General features: G+C 38.2%; 1 protein-coding gene across 2 annotated transcripts in view; it reads left to right on the top strand.

Annotated features, from left to right (window-relative positions):
* LOC137429609 (voltage-dependent L-type calcium channel subunit beta-3) overlaps positions 1-15461 on the top strand; it is a 324798-nt gene extending 309337 nt beyond the window's left edge. The window contains exon 13 of one of the 2 annotated variants that reach the window (XM_068119656.2): positions 13298-15461. In XM_068119656.2, the coding sequence (XP_067975757.2) occupies positions 13298-13819 (522 nt within the window). In that variant the 3' untranslated portion in view covers positions 13820-15461. The remainder of the gene's footprint in view (positions 1-13297) is intronic. The other variant, XM_078779633.1, reaches the window with a different exon arrangement.
* The last annotated feature ends 3411 nt before the right edge of the window (positions 15462-18872 follow it).

The raw sequence follows: 18872 nt of genomic DNA, 5'->3' as shown, positions 1-18872 counted from the left end.
TTGATATGGGAATAGTTGATTGATATGGGAATAGTTGATTGATATGGGAATAGTTGAATGATATGGGAATAGTTGATTGATATGGGAATAGTTGATTGATATGAGAATAGTTGATTGATATGAGAATACCTGATTGATATGGGACTACCTGATTGATATGGGAATATTTGATTGATATGGGAATAGTTGATTGATATGGGAATAGTTGATTGATATGGGAATAGGTGATTGATATGGGAATAGTTGATTGATATGGGAATAGTTGATTGATGTGGGAATAGTTGATTGATATGGGAATAGTTGATTGACATGAGAATACTTGATTGATATGGGAATAGTTGATTGATATGGGAAAAGTTGATTGATATGGGAATAGTTGATTGATATGGGAATAGTTGATTGATATGGGAATGGTTGATTGATATGGGAATAGTTGATTGATATGGGAATAGTTATTGATATGGGAATAGTTGATTGATATGAGAATATCTGATTGATATGGGAATAGTTGATTGATATGGGAATAGTTGATTGATATGGGAATAGTTGATTGATATGGGAATAGTTGATTGAGATGGGAATAGTTGATTGATATGGGAATAGTTGATTGATGTGGGAATAGTTGATTGATATGGGAATAGTTGATTGATATGGGAATAGGTGATTGATATGGGAATAGTTGATTGACATGGGAATACTTGATTGATATGGGAATAGTTGATTGATATGGGAATACCTGATTGATATGGGAATAGTTGATTGATATGGGAATACCTGATTGATATGAGAATACCTGATTGATATGGGAAAAGTTGATTGATATGGGAATAGTTGATTGATATGGGAATAGTTGATTGATATGGGAATAGTTGATTGATATGGGAATAGTTGATTGATATGGGAATAGTTGATTGATATGGGAATAGTTGATTGATATGAGAATATCTGATTGATATGGGAATAGTTGATTGATATGGGAATAGTTGATTGATATGGGAATAGTTGATTGATATGGGAATAGTTGATTGATATGGGAATAGTTGATTGATATGGGAATAGTTGATTGATATGGGAATAGTTGATTGATATGGGAATAGTTGATTGATATGAGAATAGTTGATTGATATGGGAATAGTTGATTGATATGAGAATAGTTGATTGATATGGGAATACCTGATTGATATGGGAATAGTTGATTGATATGGGAATAGTTGATTGATATGAGAATAGTTGATTGATATGGGAATAGCTGATTGATATGAGAATACTTGATTGATATGGGAATAGTTGATTGATATGGGAATAGTTGATTGATATGGGAATAGTTGATTGATATGGGAATAGTTGATTGATATGGGAATAGTTGATTGATATGAGAATAGTTGATTGATGTGGGAATAGTTGATTGATATGAGAATAGTTGATTGATATGGGAATACCTGATTGATATGGGAATAGTTGATTGATATGGGAATAGTTGATTGATATGGGAATAGTTGATTGATATGAGAATAGTTGATTGATATGGGAATACCTGATTGATATGGGAATACCTGATTGATATGAGAATACCTGATTGATATGGGAATAGTTGATTGATATGGGAATACCTGATTGATATGGGAATACCTGATTGATATGGGAATACCTGATTGATATGGGCATACCTGATTGATATGGGAATACCTGATTGATATGGGAATACCTGATTGATATTGGAATACCTGATTGATATGGGAATACCTGATTGATATGGGAATACCTGATTGATCTGGGAATACCTGATTGATATGGGAATACCTGATTGATATGAGAATACCTGATTGATATGGGAATAGTTGATTGATATGGGAATAGTTGATTGATATGAGAATAGTTGATTGATATGGGAATAGTTGATTGATATGGGAATAGTTGATTGATATGGGAATAGTTGATTGATATGGGAATAGTTGATTGATATGGGAATAGTTGATTGATATGGGAATAGTTGATTGATATGGGAATAGTTGATTGATATGGGAATAGTTGATTGATATGGGAATAGTTGATTGATATGGGAATAGTTGATTGATATGAGAATAGTTGATTGATATGGGAATAGTTGATTGATATGAGAATAGTTGATTGATATGAGAATAGTTGATTGATATGGGAATAGTTGATTGATATGAGAACAGTTGATTGATATGGGAATACCTGATTGATATGGGAATAGTTGATTGATATGGGAATAGTTGATTGATATGAGAATAGTTGATTGATATGGGAATAGTTGATTGATATGAGAATACGTGATTGATATGGGAATAGTTGATTGATATGGGAATAGTTGATTGATATGGGAATAGTTGATTGATATGGGAATAGTTGATTGATATGAGAATAGTTGATTGATATGGGAATAGTTGATTGATATGGGAATAGTTGATTGATATGGGAATAGTTGATTGATATGGGAATAGTTGATTGATATGAGAATAGTTGATTGATATGGGAATAGTTGATTGATATGAGAATAGTTGATTGATATGGGAATACCTGATTGATATGGGAATAGTTGATTGATATGGGAATAGTTGATTGATATGGGAATAGTTGATTGATATGACAATAGTTGATTGATATGGGAATACCTGATTGATATGGGAATACCTGATTGATATGAGAATACCTGATTGATATGGGAATAGTTGATTGATGTGGGAATACCTGATTGATATGGGAATACCTGATTGATATGGGAATACCTGATTGATATGGGAATACCTGATTGATATGGGAATACCTTATTGATATGGGAATACCTGATTGATATGGGAATACCTGATTGATATGGGAATACCTGATTGATATGGGAATACCTGATTGATCTGGGAATACCTGATTGATATGGGAATACCTGATTGATCTGGGAATACCTGATTGATATGGGAATACCTGATTGATATGAGAATACCTGATTGATATGGGAATAGTTGATTGATATGGGAATAGTTGATTGATATGAGAATAGTTGATTGATATGGGAATAGTTGATTGATATGGGAATAGTTGATTGATATGGGAATAGTTGATTGATATGGGAATAGTTGATTGATATGGGAATAGTTGATTGATATGGGAATAGTTGATTGATATGAGAATAGTTGATTGATATGGGAATAGTTGATTGATATGGGAATAGTTGATTGATATGAGAATAGTTGATTGATATGGGAATAGTTGATTGATATGAGAATAGTTGATTGATATGGGAATACCTCATTGATATGGGAATAGTTGATTGATATGGGAATAGTTGATTGATATGGGAATACCTGATTGATATGGGAATAGTTGATTGATATGGGAATAGTTGATTGATATGGGAATACTTGATTGATATGGGAATAGTTGATTGATATGGGAATACCTGATTGATATGGGAATAGTTGATTGATATGGGAATAGTTGATTGATATGGGAATACCTGATTGATATGGGAATAGTTGATTGATATGGGAATACCTGATTGATATGGGAATAGTTGATTGATATGGGAATAGTTGATTGATATGGGAATACCTGATTGATATGGGAATAGGTGATTGATATGGGAATAGTTGATTGATATGGGAATAGTTGATTGATATGGGAATAGTTGATTGATATGGGAATACCTGATTGATATGAGAATACCTGATTGATATGGGAATAGGTGATTGATATGGGAATACCTGATTGATATGAGAATACCTGATTGATATGGGAATAGGTGATTGATATGGGAATAGTTGATTGATATGGGAATAGTTGATTGATATGGGAATAGTTGATTGATATGGGAATAGTTGATTGATATGGCAATAGTTGATTGATATGGGAATAGTTGATTGATATGGGAATACCTGATTGATATGAGAATACCTGATTGATATGGGAATAGGTGATTGATATGGGAATACCTGATTGATATGAGAATACCTGATTGATATGGGAATAGGTGATTGATATGGGAATAGTTGATTGATATGGGAATAGTTGATTGATATGGGAATAGTTGATTGATATGGGAATAGTTGATTGATATGGCAATAGTTGATTGATATGGGAATAGTTGATTGATATGGGAATAGTTGATTGATATGAGAATAGTTGATTGACATGAGAATACTTGATTGATATGGGAATAGTTGATTGATATGGGAATAGTTGATTGATATGGGAATAGTTGAATGATATGGGAATAGTTGATTGATATGGGAATAGTTGATTGATATGAGAATAGTTGATTGATATGAGAATACCTGATTGATATGGGACTACCTGATTGATATGGGAATATTTGATTGATATGGGAATAGTTGATTGATATGGGAATAGTTGATTGATATGGGAATAGGTGATTGATATGGGAATAGTTGATTGATATGGGAATAGTTGATTGATGTGGGAATAGTTGATTGATATGGGAATAGTTGATTGACATGAGAATACTTGATTGATATGGGAATAGTTGATTGATATGGGAAAAGTTGATTGATATGGGAATAGTTGATTGATATGGGAATAGTTGATTGATATGGGAATAGTTGATTGATATGGGAATAGTTGATTGATATGGGAATAGTTGATTGATATGGGAATAGTTGATTGATATGAGAATATCTGATTGATATGGGAATAGTTGATTGATATGGGAATAGTTGATTGATATGGGAATAGTTGATTGATATGGGAATAGTTGATTGAGATGGGAATAGTTGATTGATATGGGAATAGTTGATTGATGTGGGAATAGTTGATTGATATGGGAATAGTTGTTTGATATGGGAATAGGTGATTGATATGGGAATAGTTGATTGACATGGGAATACTTGATTGATATGGGAATAGTTGATTGATATGGGAATACCTGATTGATATGGGAATAGTTGATTGATATGGGAATACCTGATTGATATGAGAATACCTGATTGATATGGGAAAAGTTGATTGATATGGGAATAGTTGATTGATATGGGAATAGTTGATTGATATGGGAATAGTTGATTGATATGGGAATAGTTGATTGATATGGGAATAGTTGATTGATATGGGAATAGTTGATTGATATGAGAATATCTGATTGATATGGGAATAGTTGATTGATATGGGAATAGTTGATTGATATGGGAATAGTTGATTGATATGGGAATAGTTGATTGAGATGGGAATAGTTGATTGATATGGGAATAGTTGATTGATGTGGGAATAGTTGATTGATATGGGAATAGTTGATTGATATGGGAATAGGTGATTGATATGGGAATAGTTGATTGAGATGGGAATAGTTGATTGATATGGGAATAGTTGATTGATGTGGGAATAGTTGATTGATATGGGAATAGTTGATTGATATGGGAATAGGTGATTGATATGGGAATAGTTGATTGACATGGGAATACTTGATTGATATGGGAATAGTTGATTGATATGGGAATACCTGATTGATATGGGAATAGTTGATTGATATGGGAATAGTTGATTGATATGGGAATAGGTGATTGATATGGGAATAGTTGATTGACATGGGAATACTTGATTGATATGGGAATAGTTGATTGATATGGGAATACCTGATTGATATGAGAATACCTGATTGATATGGGAATAGTTGATTGATATGGGAATAGTTGATTGATATGGGAATAGTTGATTGATATGGGAATAGTTGATTGATATGGGAATAGTTGATTGATATGGGAATAGTTGATTGATATGGGAATACCTGATTGCTATGAGAATACCTGATTGATATGGGAATAGGTGATTGATATGGGAATAGTTGTTTGATATGGGAATAGTTGATTGATATGGGAATAGTTGATTGATATGGGAATAGTTGATTGATATGGGAATAGTTGATTGACATGAGAATACTTGATTGATATGGGAATAGTTGATTGATATGGGAATAGTTGATTGATATGGGAATAGTTGATTGATATGGGAATAGTTGATTGATATGAGAATAGTTGATTGATATGAAAATACCTGATTGATATGAAAATACCTGATTGATATGGGAATAGTTGATTGATATGGGAATAGTTGATTGATATGGGAATAGTTGATTGATATGGGAATAGTTGATTGATATGGGAATAGTTGATTGATATGGGAATAGTTGATTGATATGGGAATAGTTGATTGATATGGGAATAGTTGATTGATATGGGAATAGTTGATTGATATGGGAATAGTTGATTGAGATGGGAATAGTTGATTGATATGGGAATAGTTGATTGATATGGGAATAGTTGATTGATATGGGAATAGTTGATTGATATGGGAATAGGTGATTGATATGGGAATACCTGATTGATATGGGAATAGTTGATTGATATGGGAATAGTTGATTGATATGGGAATAGTTGATTGATATGGAAATAGTTGATTGATATGAGAATACCTGATTGATATGGGAATAGTTGATTGATTTGGGAATAGTTGATTGATATGGGAATAGTTGATTGATATGGGAATAGTTGATTGATATGGGAATAGTTGATTGATATGGGAATAGTTGATTGATATGGGAATAGTTGATTGATATGGGAATAGTTGATTGATATGGGAATAGGTGATTGATATGGGAATAGTTGATTGATATGGGAATAGTTGATTGATATGGGAATAGTTGATTGATATGGGAATAGTTGATTGATATGGGAATAGGTGATTGATATGGGAATAGTTGATTGATATGGGAATAGTTGATTGATATGAGAATACCTGATTGATATGGGAATAGTTGATTGATATGGGAATAGTTGATTGATATGGGAATAGTTGATTGATATGGGAATAGGTGATTGATATGGGAATAGTTGATTGATATGGGAATAGTTGATTGATATGAGAATACCTGATTGATATGGGAATAGTTGATTGATATGGGAATAGTTGATTGATATGGGAATAGTTGATTGATATGGGAATAGGTGATTGATATGGGAATAGTTGATTGATGTGGGAATAGTTGATTGATATGGGAATAGTTGATTGACATGAGAATAATTGATTGATATGGGAATAGTTGATTGATATGGGAATAGTTGATTGATATGGGAATAGTTGATTGATATGGGAATAGTTGATTGATATGGGAATAGTTGATTGATATGGGAATAGTTGATTGATATGGGAATAGTTGATTGATATGGGAATAGTTGATTGATGTGGGAATAGTTGATTGATGTGGGAATAGTTGATTGATGTGGGAATAGTTGATTGATGTGGGAATAGTTGATTGATATGGGAATAGTTTATTGACAAGAGAATACTTGATTGATATGGGAATAGTTGATTGATATGGGAATAGTTGATTGATATGGGAATAGTTGATTGATATGGGAATAGTTGATTGATATGGGAATAGTTGATTGATATGGGAATAGTTGATTGATATGGGAATAGTTGATTGATATGGGAATAGGTGATTGATATGGGAATAGTTGATTGATATGGGAATAGTTGATTGATGTGGGAATAGTTGATTGATATGGGAATAGTTGATTGATATGGGAATAGGTGATTGATATGGGAATAGTTGATTGATATGGGAATACTTGATTGATATGGGAATAGTTGATTGATATGGGAATACTTGATTGATATGGGAATAGTTGATTGATATGGGAATAGGTGATTGATATGGGAATAGTTGATTGATTTTGGAATAGTAGATTGATATGGGAATAGTTGATTGATATGGGAATAGTTGATTGATATGGGAATAGTTGATTGATATGGGAATAGTTGATTGATATGGGAATAGTTGATTGATATGGGAATAGTTGATTGATATGGGAATAGTTGATTGATATGGGAATAGTTGATTGATATGGGAATAGGTGATTGATATGGGAATAGTTGATTGATATGGGAATAGTTGATTGATATGGGAATAGTTGATTGATATGGGAATAGTTGATTGATATGGGAATAGTTGATTGATATGGGTATAGTTGATTGATATGGGAATAGTTGATTGATATGGGAATAGTTGATTGATATGGGAATACTTGATTGATATGGGAATAGTTGATTGATATGGGAATAGGTGATTGATATGGGAATAGTTGATTGATTTTGGAATAGTAGATTGATATGGGAATAGTTGATTGATATGGGAATAGTTGATTGATATGGGAATAGTTGATTGATATGGGAATAGTTGATTGATATGGGAATAGTTGATTGATATGGGAATAGTTGATTGATATGGGAATAGTTGATTGATATGGGAATAGTTGATTGATATGGGAATAGGTGATTGATATGGGAATAGTTGATTGATATGGGAATAGTTGATTGATATGGGAATAGTTGATTGATATGGGAATAGTTGATTGATATGGGAATAGTTGATTGATATGGGTATAGTTGATTGATATGGGAATAGTTGATTGATATGGGAATAGTTGATTGATATGGGAATAGTTGATCGATATGGGAATAGTTGATTGATATGGGAATAGTTGATTGATATGGGAATAGTTGATTGATATGGGAATAGTTGATTGATATGGGAATAGGTGATTAAGATGGGAATAGTTGATTGATTTTGGAATAGTTGATTGATATGGGAATAGTTGATTGATATGGGAATAGTTGATTGATATGGGAATAGTTGATTGATATGGGAATAGTTGATTGATATGGGAATAGTTGATTGATATGGGAATAGTTGATTGATGTGGGAATAGTTGATTGATATGGGAATAGTTGATTGATATGGGAATAGTTGATTGATATGGGAATAGTTGATTGATATGGGAATAGTTGATTGATATGGGAATAGTTGATTGATATGGGAATAGTTGATTGATATGGGAATAGCTGATTGATCACGTGAAAGTTAAACTGCAGCTTCTTTTGTTGCCCACAATTAGCATTTTTACTCTTGTTTTCATTTCTCAAAGTGAACATCTCTGTAATTGAACACTTTTGATGTCAAACTATAGCTTACTGACAGTGAATACAGTGTGTTCCACAGCTCACTTGTTTTCACTGTGTGCAAAATTTCCAAGCTTGATGTGATGCAGTATGTGTGTTTGTGTGTGTGTGTGTGTGTGTGTGTGTGTGTGTGTGTGTATGTGTGTTTGCACGTGCGATGAAAGACGTGTACATATTAACCTATGCATATGGGGGAGAGGGTGGAGGGTGGTGTCTAAGCTTCCGCCTTTTGGCATATGGAATATGTAGATTATTTATTTGTTTCATCTTCAAAATCATTTTGTGCTACGTCTCGATATGATAAAGCATTCCATTCATAAGATGGAAAGTAATTGGTTATTAAAAGCTAACATTGTTACATTCATGCTTCACTGGAGATCGAAGCCTGGGTGGCTTTACCCAGACCTCAACATTAATAAACGCATTCATCAAAGGCTATTCGATTTAAACACAAGCTTGGGGCAGCTTTTCACTCTTCCATTAACCTCAGAGAAACTTGGAATGAATATGTAAGTAGTCCTTGTGAAAGGACAGCCCCATCCAAGATCCAAATAAATATATAGGCATGCACAGCACCGCCCAAGATCCAAATAAACAAATAAACATGGATAGCACCGCCCAATATCCAAATAAACAAATAAACATGCACAGCACCGCCCAAGTTCCAAATAAATAAATAAACATGGACAGCACTGGGAATAGTTGATTGGACAGCACTTGTGAAAGGACAGCCCCATCCAAGATCCAAATAAATATATAGGCATGCACAGCACCGCCCAAGTTCCAAATAAATAAATAAACATGGATAGCACTGCCCAATATCCAAATAAACAAATAAACATGGATAGCACCGCCCACGATCCAAATAAATAATTAAACATGGACAGCACCGCCCAAGTTCCAAATAAACATATAGGCATGCACAGCACCGCCCAATATCCAAATAAACAAATAAACATGGATAGCACCGCCCAAGATCCAAATAAATAATTAAACATGCACAGCACCGCCCAAGTTCCAAATAAATAATTAAACATGGACAGCACCGCCCAAGTTCCAAATAAATAAATAAACATGGATAGCACTGCCCAACATCCAAATAAACAAATAAACATGGATAGCACCGCCCAAGATCCAAATAAATAAATAAACATGCACAGCACCGCCCAATATCCAAATAAATAAATAAACATGGATAGCGCACCGCCCAATATCCAAATAAATAAATAAACATGGATAGCACCGCCCAACTTCCAAATAAATAAATAAACATGGACAGCACCGCCCAACTTCCAAATAAATAAATAAACATGGACAGCACCGCCCAAGTTCAAAATAAATAATTAAACATGCACAGCATCACCCACGTTCCAAATAAATAAAAAAAACATGGATAGCACCGCCCAATATCCAAATAAATAAATAAACATGGATTGCACCGCCCAAGATCCAAATAAATAAATAAACATGGACAGCACCGCCAAATATCCAAATAAATAAATAAACATGGACGGCACCGCCCAAGTTCAAAATAAATAATTAAACAAGCGCAGCATCACCCACGTTCCAAATAAAGAAAAAAAACATGGGTAGCACCGCCCAATATCCAAATAAATAAATAAACATGGATAGCACCGCCCAAGATCCAAATAAATAAATAAACATGGACAGCACCGCCCAATATCCAAATAAATAAATAAACATGGACAGCACCGTCCAATATCCAAATAAATAAATAAACATGGATAGCACCGCCCAATATCCAAATAAATAAATAAACATGGACAGCACCGCCCAACTTCCAAATAAATAAATAAACATGGACAGCACCGCCCAATATCCAAATAAATAAATAAACATGGATAGCACCGCCCAATATCCAAATAAATAAATAAACATGGATAGCACCGCCCAACTTCCAAATAAATAAATAAACATGGACAGCACCGCCCAATATCCAAACAAATAAATAAGTAAATATGTAGAGGAGGTAGGGATGCGAAGTTCGAATACTCAAACATTGTGCCGGTGTTCTTTGTGTACAAGAGTGCAGGTGCATCGGATGTCGTGAGGAATGTTTGGAGTGATGATTGATTGTATGAAAGGAAAAATCCTAATATGTCACACATCTATTCTCTTTCCCTCGCCTCTGGATTGTTAGTTGTTGTACAATTCTTTATCCAAGGGTTTTGATATTGTAAGGATCAGGTCGATTTGGTTCAATGTAAACCAGACAAAATCACTCACCTTGGGAGAGCAATTGATGAGCAAATTTAACTCGAGTCTCGTGATTGGCCTACTCCATAAATGTCATCACGGATTTAGTACTTACATAAGGTAACGCAAGTAGAGTGCAGCAATGTATCAATAACAGTTGTCGCTACCAAATAAACAATTAGTAATGTCCACTGGGTGGCCCGTGCGAGCGAAGTGAGAGGTAATGCACTGGTCTCACACAGCAGGTGGATTCGCTTTTTCACTTAGATTAGGTGACGCCCAAAGCCTGGTGTTGGCTTAGCGGTTAGGGTGCCGGCTTGGGATCCTAGGATCCTGGGTTCTGGTGTTGGTTTAGCGGTTAGGGTGCCGACTTGGGATCCTAGGATCCTGGGTTCTGGTGTTGGTTTAGCGGTTAGGGTGCCGGCTTGGGATCCTAGGATCCTGGGTTCTGGTGTTGGTTTAGCTGTTAGCGGGCCGGCTTGGGATCCTAGGATCCTGGGTTCTGGTGTTGGGTTAGCGGTTAGGGTGCCGGCTTGGGATCCTAGGATCCTGGGTTCTGGTGTTGGTTTAGTGGTTAGTGTGCGGCTGGGGTCCTAGGATCCTGGGTTCTGGTGTTGGGTTAGCGGTTAGGGTGCCGGCTTGGGATCCTGGGTTCTGGTGTTGGCTTAGCGGTTAGGGTGCCGGCTTGGGATCCTAGGATCCTGGGTTCTGGTGTTGGTTTAGCGGTTAGTGTGCGGCTGGGGTCCTAGGATCCTGGGTTCTGGTGTTGGGTTAGCGGTTAGGGTGCCGGCTTGGGATCCTGGGTTCTGGTGTTGGCGTAGCGGTTAGGGTGCCGGCTTGGGATCCTGGGTTCTGATGTTGGTTTAGCGGTTAGGGTGCCGACTTGGGATCCTAGGAACCTGGTTTCTGGTGTTGGTTTAGCGGTTAGGGTGCCGGCTTGGGATCCTGGGTTCTGGTGTTGACGTAGCGGTTAGGGTGCCGGCTTGGGATCCGAGGATCCTGGGTTCTGGTGTTGGTTTAGCGGTTAGGGTGCCGGCTTGGGGTCCGAGGATCCTGGATTCTGGTGTTGGTTTAGCGGTTAGGGTGCCGGCTTGGGATCCTGGGTTCTGGTGTTGGTTTAGTGGTTAGGGTGCTGGCTTGGGATCCTAGGATCCTGGGTTCTGGTGTTGGCTTAGCGGTTAGGGTGCCGGCTTGGGATCCTCGGTTCTGGTGTTGGCTTCGTGGTTAGGGTGCCGGCTTGGGGTCCTAGGATCCTGGGTTCTGATGTTGGCTTAGCGGTTAGGGTGCGGCTTGGGATCCTGGGTTCTGGTGTTGGCTTAGCGGTTCGGGTGCGGCTTGGGATCCTGGGTTCTGGTGTTGGTTTAGCGGTTAGGGTGCCGGCTTGGGATCCTAGGATCCTGGGTTCTGGTGTTGGCTTAGCGGTTAGGGTGCCGGCCTGGGGTCCTAGGATCCTGGGTTCTGGTGTTAGTTTAGCTGTTAGGGTACCGGCTTGGCATCCTAGGATCCTGGGTTCTGGTGTTGGCTTAGCGGTTAGGGTGCTGGCTTGGGATCCTAGGATCCTGGGTTCTGGTGTTGGCTTAGCGGTTAGGGTGCCGGCTTGGGGTCCTAGGATCCTGGGTTCTGGTGTTGGCTTAGCGGTTAAGGTGCCGGCTTGGGATCATAGGATCCTGGGTTCTGGTGTTGGCTTAGTGGTTAGGGTGTGGCTTGGGGTCCTAGGATCCTGGTTCGAATCTCGGCCGATCGCTGAATTAACGCCAGGGGGGTTGACTCAGCCTGTCATCGTTTCGAGGTCTGCAAATTGAGTACCAGCTCACTGGTAATTCCCTGTGTGTCACAAGCGGTGACTAACAGGGTTGGCGCAGGAAGGGCATCCGGCCATAAAACATTGCTTCCAAATAGGGACCATGGTGCCCAAAAAAGGCCAACCTGTGCACTGCGGAGAAAAATGGCCTCCAAAGGTGGTTCTTCTATTAGGTCACTGTTGTAATAATGCTGATGTCTGTGCTCACATTCACACAAAAGGTTTTCACATTTATTATTTGTATTACTACCTGTGTGGTTATTGTTCTTGACATGGACTACCTCTTGTTTTTAGACAATCGTCTCCCCAGAAAAGGACTCGTCTGAGCCGGTCTGCGACTTGTATTGCGGTGGACACGACAGCCCAGGAGAGATGCCATCCAGCGGTGGCACCCGGTCAAGGAGTCGCTTGGATAAGGTGCGCCATTCTCCTTCCTACGATGAAGATTATGATGAAAGCAACATCTCACCCAGCAGAGGGATGGAAGACGACGGGGAATCGGTGGTTATGAGAACAGACCTGGGAACACCGCTGGTGGCACGCCGTTCGGGCGGTCACGTCGGCGCGGCCTCTGAAGGTCAGCGGAAACCTCGAGAGCATAGACGGCGCGCGGAATACAGCAGGGCCGATTCACAGGGAAGCAGCGGCCTACCCGGAAGCGTTGGGAGCAGGGACGAAAGGTCACGAGAGATGTTGGAAGGGGACGATATTGACGAGGGATCGATGCATCTGCAGGGATGCGCAGACAGTTTGACGGGACGAAGGCAGCACCGGCACCGAAAGGATCGGCACACGCATAAAACGCAGAATGCTTGAAGTTGCTTTGCACTAATTGATCGTCATTCCTGATCAGAAAGAGCTGAACTTTTGGATGCACAGAGGAAGTGTTGTATTGCAAAAAAGGTCAAAGGTCATGCCCTGGAGACTTACTACATTCACATTTACATCCAAAGTGAATTATTCCAGGTTGTTGTTCATGAATCTGTTGTTACATCACACACCTGTTCAGAGGGAAAGCTCATTAGAGCTCATTTTTGCTTCCACTCAATTGCAGTGCACACATTTCCAAACCTGAGCCATTTATCCTTATCTTTTGCAGGTATGAGCTTGATAACAAATTGTTAGAAGACCTCAGGGCATCTCTTCCCAATAATGTAATTCCTGAACCTCAATACTCTCAAGGTTTTCATTTTGCTTCAAAGAAAGATGGCGTCGCAGCGCAGTGACAATCAATGCGTGGCCTGTCCGGTCCACATTCCAGAGAAAACTCGGAATTTTTCCTCGAGTTGCTGCTGCGGCCTGGCCTGTGTAATGCGATCGAAGCTGGGCGCACTTTGCTCCGTCCGTGCGGCTCTACACATTTGGTTCTGTGATGTTTAACTCCGGAGACATCAAAACGCTTCAGCCTAGGCCTAGTCCAGCTTCCATTTCAATAATGATCAGATCAGGCTTCAGGTCAATCAAATCGCCATCCAAATTCTTCAGTTCACGTTAGGAATTCACAACGAACGGTGTGTGCAGTGGAAATGGATCCAGACTTCAGTTGAAGTGTGAATGTGGTTGATGAAGACCGTCGTCATTGCTAATTGCTGAAAATAGTCCATATTAGAAATGGGCTTCACTCCCCATTGCCTTGTTTACCTTTAGCTGACCTTTTCTTGGTTACTTTTTTCTTTTTCCACTTGGCCATGCAGCTTCTCAACATAACCAATCTTCCTAATCTTCGTCTTCTGTAGCCAAGGCAAGTCTGCAGCTTGTAAAGCCCCTGTGCCCGTGCGCTTCCCTTTGACTACTTCCTCCATTCACTCCTCTCTGAGAGCAGGGATGAGTGTGCCCGAGTTTGCACAACACATAAGCACCGTGGCAGCTTTAATGGTCTGGTCCCAATGGTCAGTCCTATAGCATTTATTATGACTGTTCTCGTAATTCATATTTAACGGTCACGTAACCACGATGTAATCCATTGTATTTTATTTTCCTCGTAGTCATGGTTTCCTTGTACCTGCAATTCCTAACGGGGTGTTCTAAACATTACAAGTCGTCATTATGATGCATTGCGAAAAGCACGTGACGTACATGTACCCAGATTGCCATACCTATAAGACACAGCGACGTTGAGCTGAATTTGTTTTCATCTTTTGACTCTTCTGTCTTATTGCAAGGGATCAGGTACGCGCACTTAGTTACTCGACTTCTTAGAAAGTCAGTGGCAACTATTTTTTTTGATTTCATCGATTCCTAAAGAACAAAAAACGTGTTTTTTTCTGGAGATTTGATATAAAAATGGGTGTTTTTATTTATATATACATATATAAATATATATTGTATGTACAGCCTTTGTATTGATAATTTGGAAGAAACTGTACATAATTATGTGACTGAATGTAAATTATATGCAGATATTTTAGTGACCAATCATGTTGTTTTGTGTCTTTAATAAAAACACAAACCAACTTTTCCGTTTAGTACCTGCGGTCACTTGATCATCAAGGCTTGTAGGATGGCCTAGAGGTCATCTCGGCCCAACTATAAACTGTTTTCCTCATGTTTCATGGTGTTTCTTGCCATTCCAGTTTTGCTTTGGCTGTATGCTGTCCCTACCTCTGAAAAGCATTCCCATAGCATGTTTCATGGCAAGGCGAGGCATCAGTGCGTGTGCCGGTCCCACAGATGGACGATAAACCGGGCGTCCCGTCTGCCAGCATTAGTTGGTGGACGTTAAAGATCCCACGGTGTCCTTCGCAAGAGTACGCGAGCTAACGTCAGCACCAAATTACACTAGAACAAACTCCTAATTCCTGCTGCAACCTCAGAAATTAAATGGGAAACTGCTCTAACCTAGATCTTTCTTGGGGAAACCACATTTCGAAGTTGGCCTGCAAAGCCGGGCATCGACTGGGCATCCTACGTTGTACAAAGTTCTTCCATGATACACCTGAACTCCGATCCACCTACAAGGCCTTCATCCGTAGCTTGATGGAATACAGCCCTCCCCTCTGGGCTGACTCCCCTGCCTGACATCTTTCTCTGCTTGACACTGTGGAAACCAAGGCCGTCAGCATCATTGGAATCTCGCACGATGAAGCTGTCTATAGGCTCATCACGTCATCATCGCAGACAGATCGGTGTGTCTCTGTTCTCTACCGCCTCCTTTCTGGTCTTACACCCTCTGCTATTTCCTTGCTTTGTAACCCCCATCCCCAACCCTTCCCAGGTTTCTGCAGGGCTCACAGGTCCACCCACCATCAACCCCCTTCTCGTCAAACCACCTAAATCCAGGATCACTGCTCACCTCCACTAATTTTTTCCTGCCTATGGAACCAACTTCCACATCCTCTTCAGTCCCATTCCTCCCTCCAGATCTTCAAAACAGCTGTTCACCACCATCTCAGATCATCACCCATCCAAAAATGTGATCTTTTCTACCCTCATTAAACCCTCATCTTCATGCCCATCCCAATCCCTCGTCCTTCCAAATTTCTAATTTTCCCTCCTGGGTGTTCTTGTACGATGCCTTGAAAGTATCTGCACCCCTTGACTTTTTTTTCTGATTTTGTTGTGTTACAGATTGAATTTAAAATGGGTTAAATTGAATTTTTTTTTCACTGATCTACACATGATACCCCAATTGCTCCACGTGCATTTGCTTGATACAAATCAAACACTTATTTTAACTCCAATTTACATTCTGTTTCCACTTTTAGTGAGAAGTAGGGGTCTGTGAAACCATTCATAAACTTTATTTGGTGCAAATCGGATAATTTTTAGCCGAGTTACCTCAGACCGTGAGTTGTTAATTATTTAATTCACCCATAGTTGAATATGCGTAGCACACATGTGTCTCAGCATACCTCAGATCAAGATCAAGCAAATCAAAAGTATAGAGTATGTACAAATTACACGGAACTGATCGCGGGCCGAAGCATAGCGAATCGAGATGGCATGGACTTCGTTCTGGAGGTGACGTCACCGGTCACGTGACCTGCGGTTCGCTGAACTCCACTTTTTTGAGGGGCGGGGCATAGCAAGTTGTGAAAAACACTACAAATGTTCAAAATATTGATCTAATTATCCCATTGTTGATTTTAAAAAAGAAACATGGGTGATTTCTTCACTAGGAAGGTCAAGTTAATATATAAATAACCCGAAACTTTTGAATTACATGGGACCTTTCAGGGGGTAGCGTAAAGCTGGAAATTGACGATTTTTTTTTTGTATTTTTGTTTTTTCAGCTCTTCCAATAGGGATTCTTCAACATTGTAATTAAAAGGATAGTGGGAAGTATGAGGGGATTTTCGTTATGCTGTTCAAGTACGATTTAAAAAAATATTATTATTATACCCAAAACACACAAAATCGCTGAAATATGTAGTTTTTGCTTTTCGACTGTAATTATGCAATATCATCTTTATGTTGTTCAAATGCGGTTATGGTTGTAATATGATATATCTTTATGATCTTTTCAAGAAACAAAATTGGACAATCCTTAAGTAAAGTCAGAAAAATATAGATTTCATTTCCCCTTAAATCATCAACCCGACTCCTGTTATGACCAAAAGTCCACAAGTAATCTCAGCAAAAATATCTCACCAGGTCAAATCTGGCTGCGTATCATAACCATAGTCATTCACTGAACATTACAATGTTGACATATAACTGTTATTTGTTGTATTATTAAAATAAACACACATATTTGTACTGAATCATCCTCTAAATGGTATAAAATCACGAAAATGTCATCATTAATCTTCCTCATCATCATCTTCTGAGTCGCTTGTGGTAGGTTCTTTGTTTCGGTTTTTGCATTGTTCACCTCCCATGCAAGTGCAGGCTTCTGTGCATGGCATGTTATTGTTCTTGCAGGCACATACGTGGCTGCGTTGACATGCAGACACTTTGCACTTGCACGCAGTCAGCTCAACTAGTCCAACTGGAGCAGGGTCTTTGGTCATGTGGGTGGGCTGGAGAGTTCCATCTTCGATGTTCCACCCATTACCGTCTGGCTTTGGTAGTGCTTGGTTGGGGAGCAATGACTTCTTCCAGATGAATGACTGATAGTTACAGTCACGTGAAAAAGTAAGTACACCCCATGTAAAGTTTTGACTTTTTCAACATATTTCAACATACAGCTATTTGATCTTCATTTCAACAATATTGACAGATGAAGGTGATATAATATAACAAATATCATGAAACATTTACATTTTGTAGTCCATTGTATAATTTAAATAAACATAAATGCAAATTTCGCATGTGGAAAAAGTAAGTTTAGTAAAGTAAAAGAAAAAGTAAAAGTAAAAAGTAAAAGAAAAAGTAAGTAAGAAAAAGTAAGTAAAAAGTAAGGAAAAAGTAAAAGAGTTTTTACTCCATCGTTATAAGCGCCATCAATCAAATCACAGTTAATCAATACCGAATTATACCTACGGATATTTGAATGACATTATCGCTGTAAAATGTTTTGTTTGATTCAAACTTTTTTGCAGAGAAACCTAATAACTCTCGGAATGAATTATTAATCGTGAAATCAACCTTATAATTATTTTTAAGTCTAATAGTTGATTTTGATGTATGTTTATGAATATCTATTACAATATTTTTTGGTTCATCACCTTCCTCTTTCATAAGACGATCAATTTCAGAAGATATTTGAGAAATCTCGTAAGCTCCGGGTGTAACTTCTATAGTTTTATATCCACTCCCTGGATTATAACTAAACTTATTTTTTTTCTGTGATATTAAACAAGGTATTATAGGTTTCCATAGACAATAACGCCCGCCGCTTCATATTCTTTTGTGGGATCAAGTTGTAGCGGGTATTGGAATAATTCTGTAGAATTACTCTTTCTAAAATTGAAAATAAGTACTGTGC

This window comes from Myxine glutinosa, chromosome 6 (genome assembly GCF_964187855.1).
Source record: "Myxine glutinosa chromosome 6, kmMyxGlut1.1, whole genome shotgun sequence".
Taxonomy (NCBI): domain Eukaryota; kingdom Metazoa; phylum Chordata; class Myxini; order Myxiniformes; family Myxinidae; genus Myxine; species Myxine glutinosa.
This window is presented reverse-complemented; position numbering and strand designations above follow the sequence as displayed.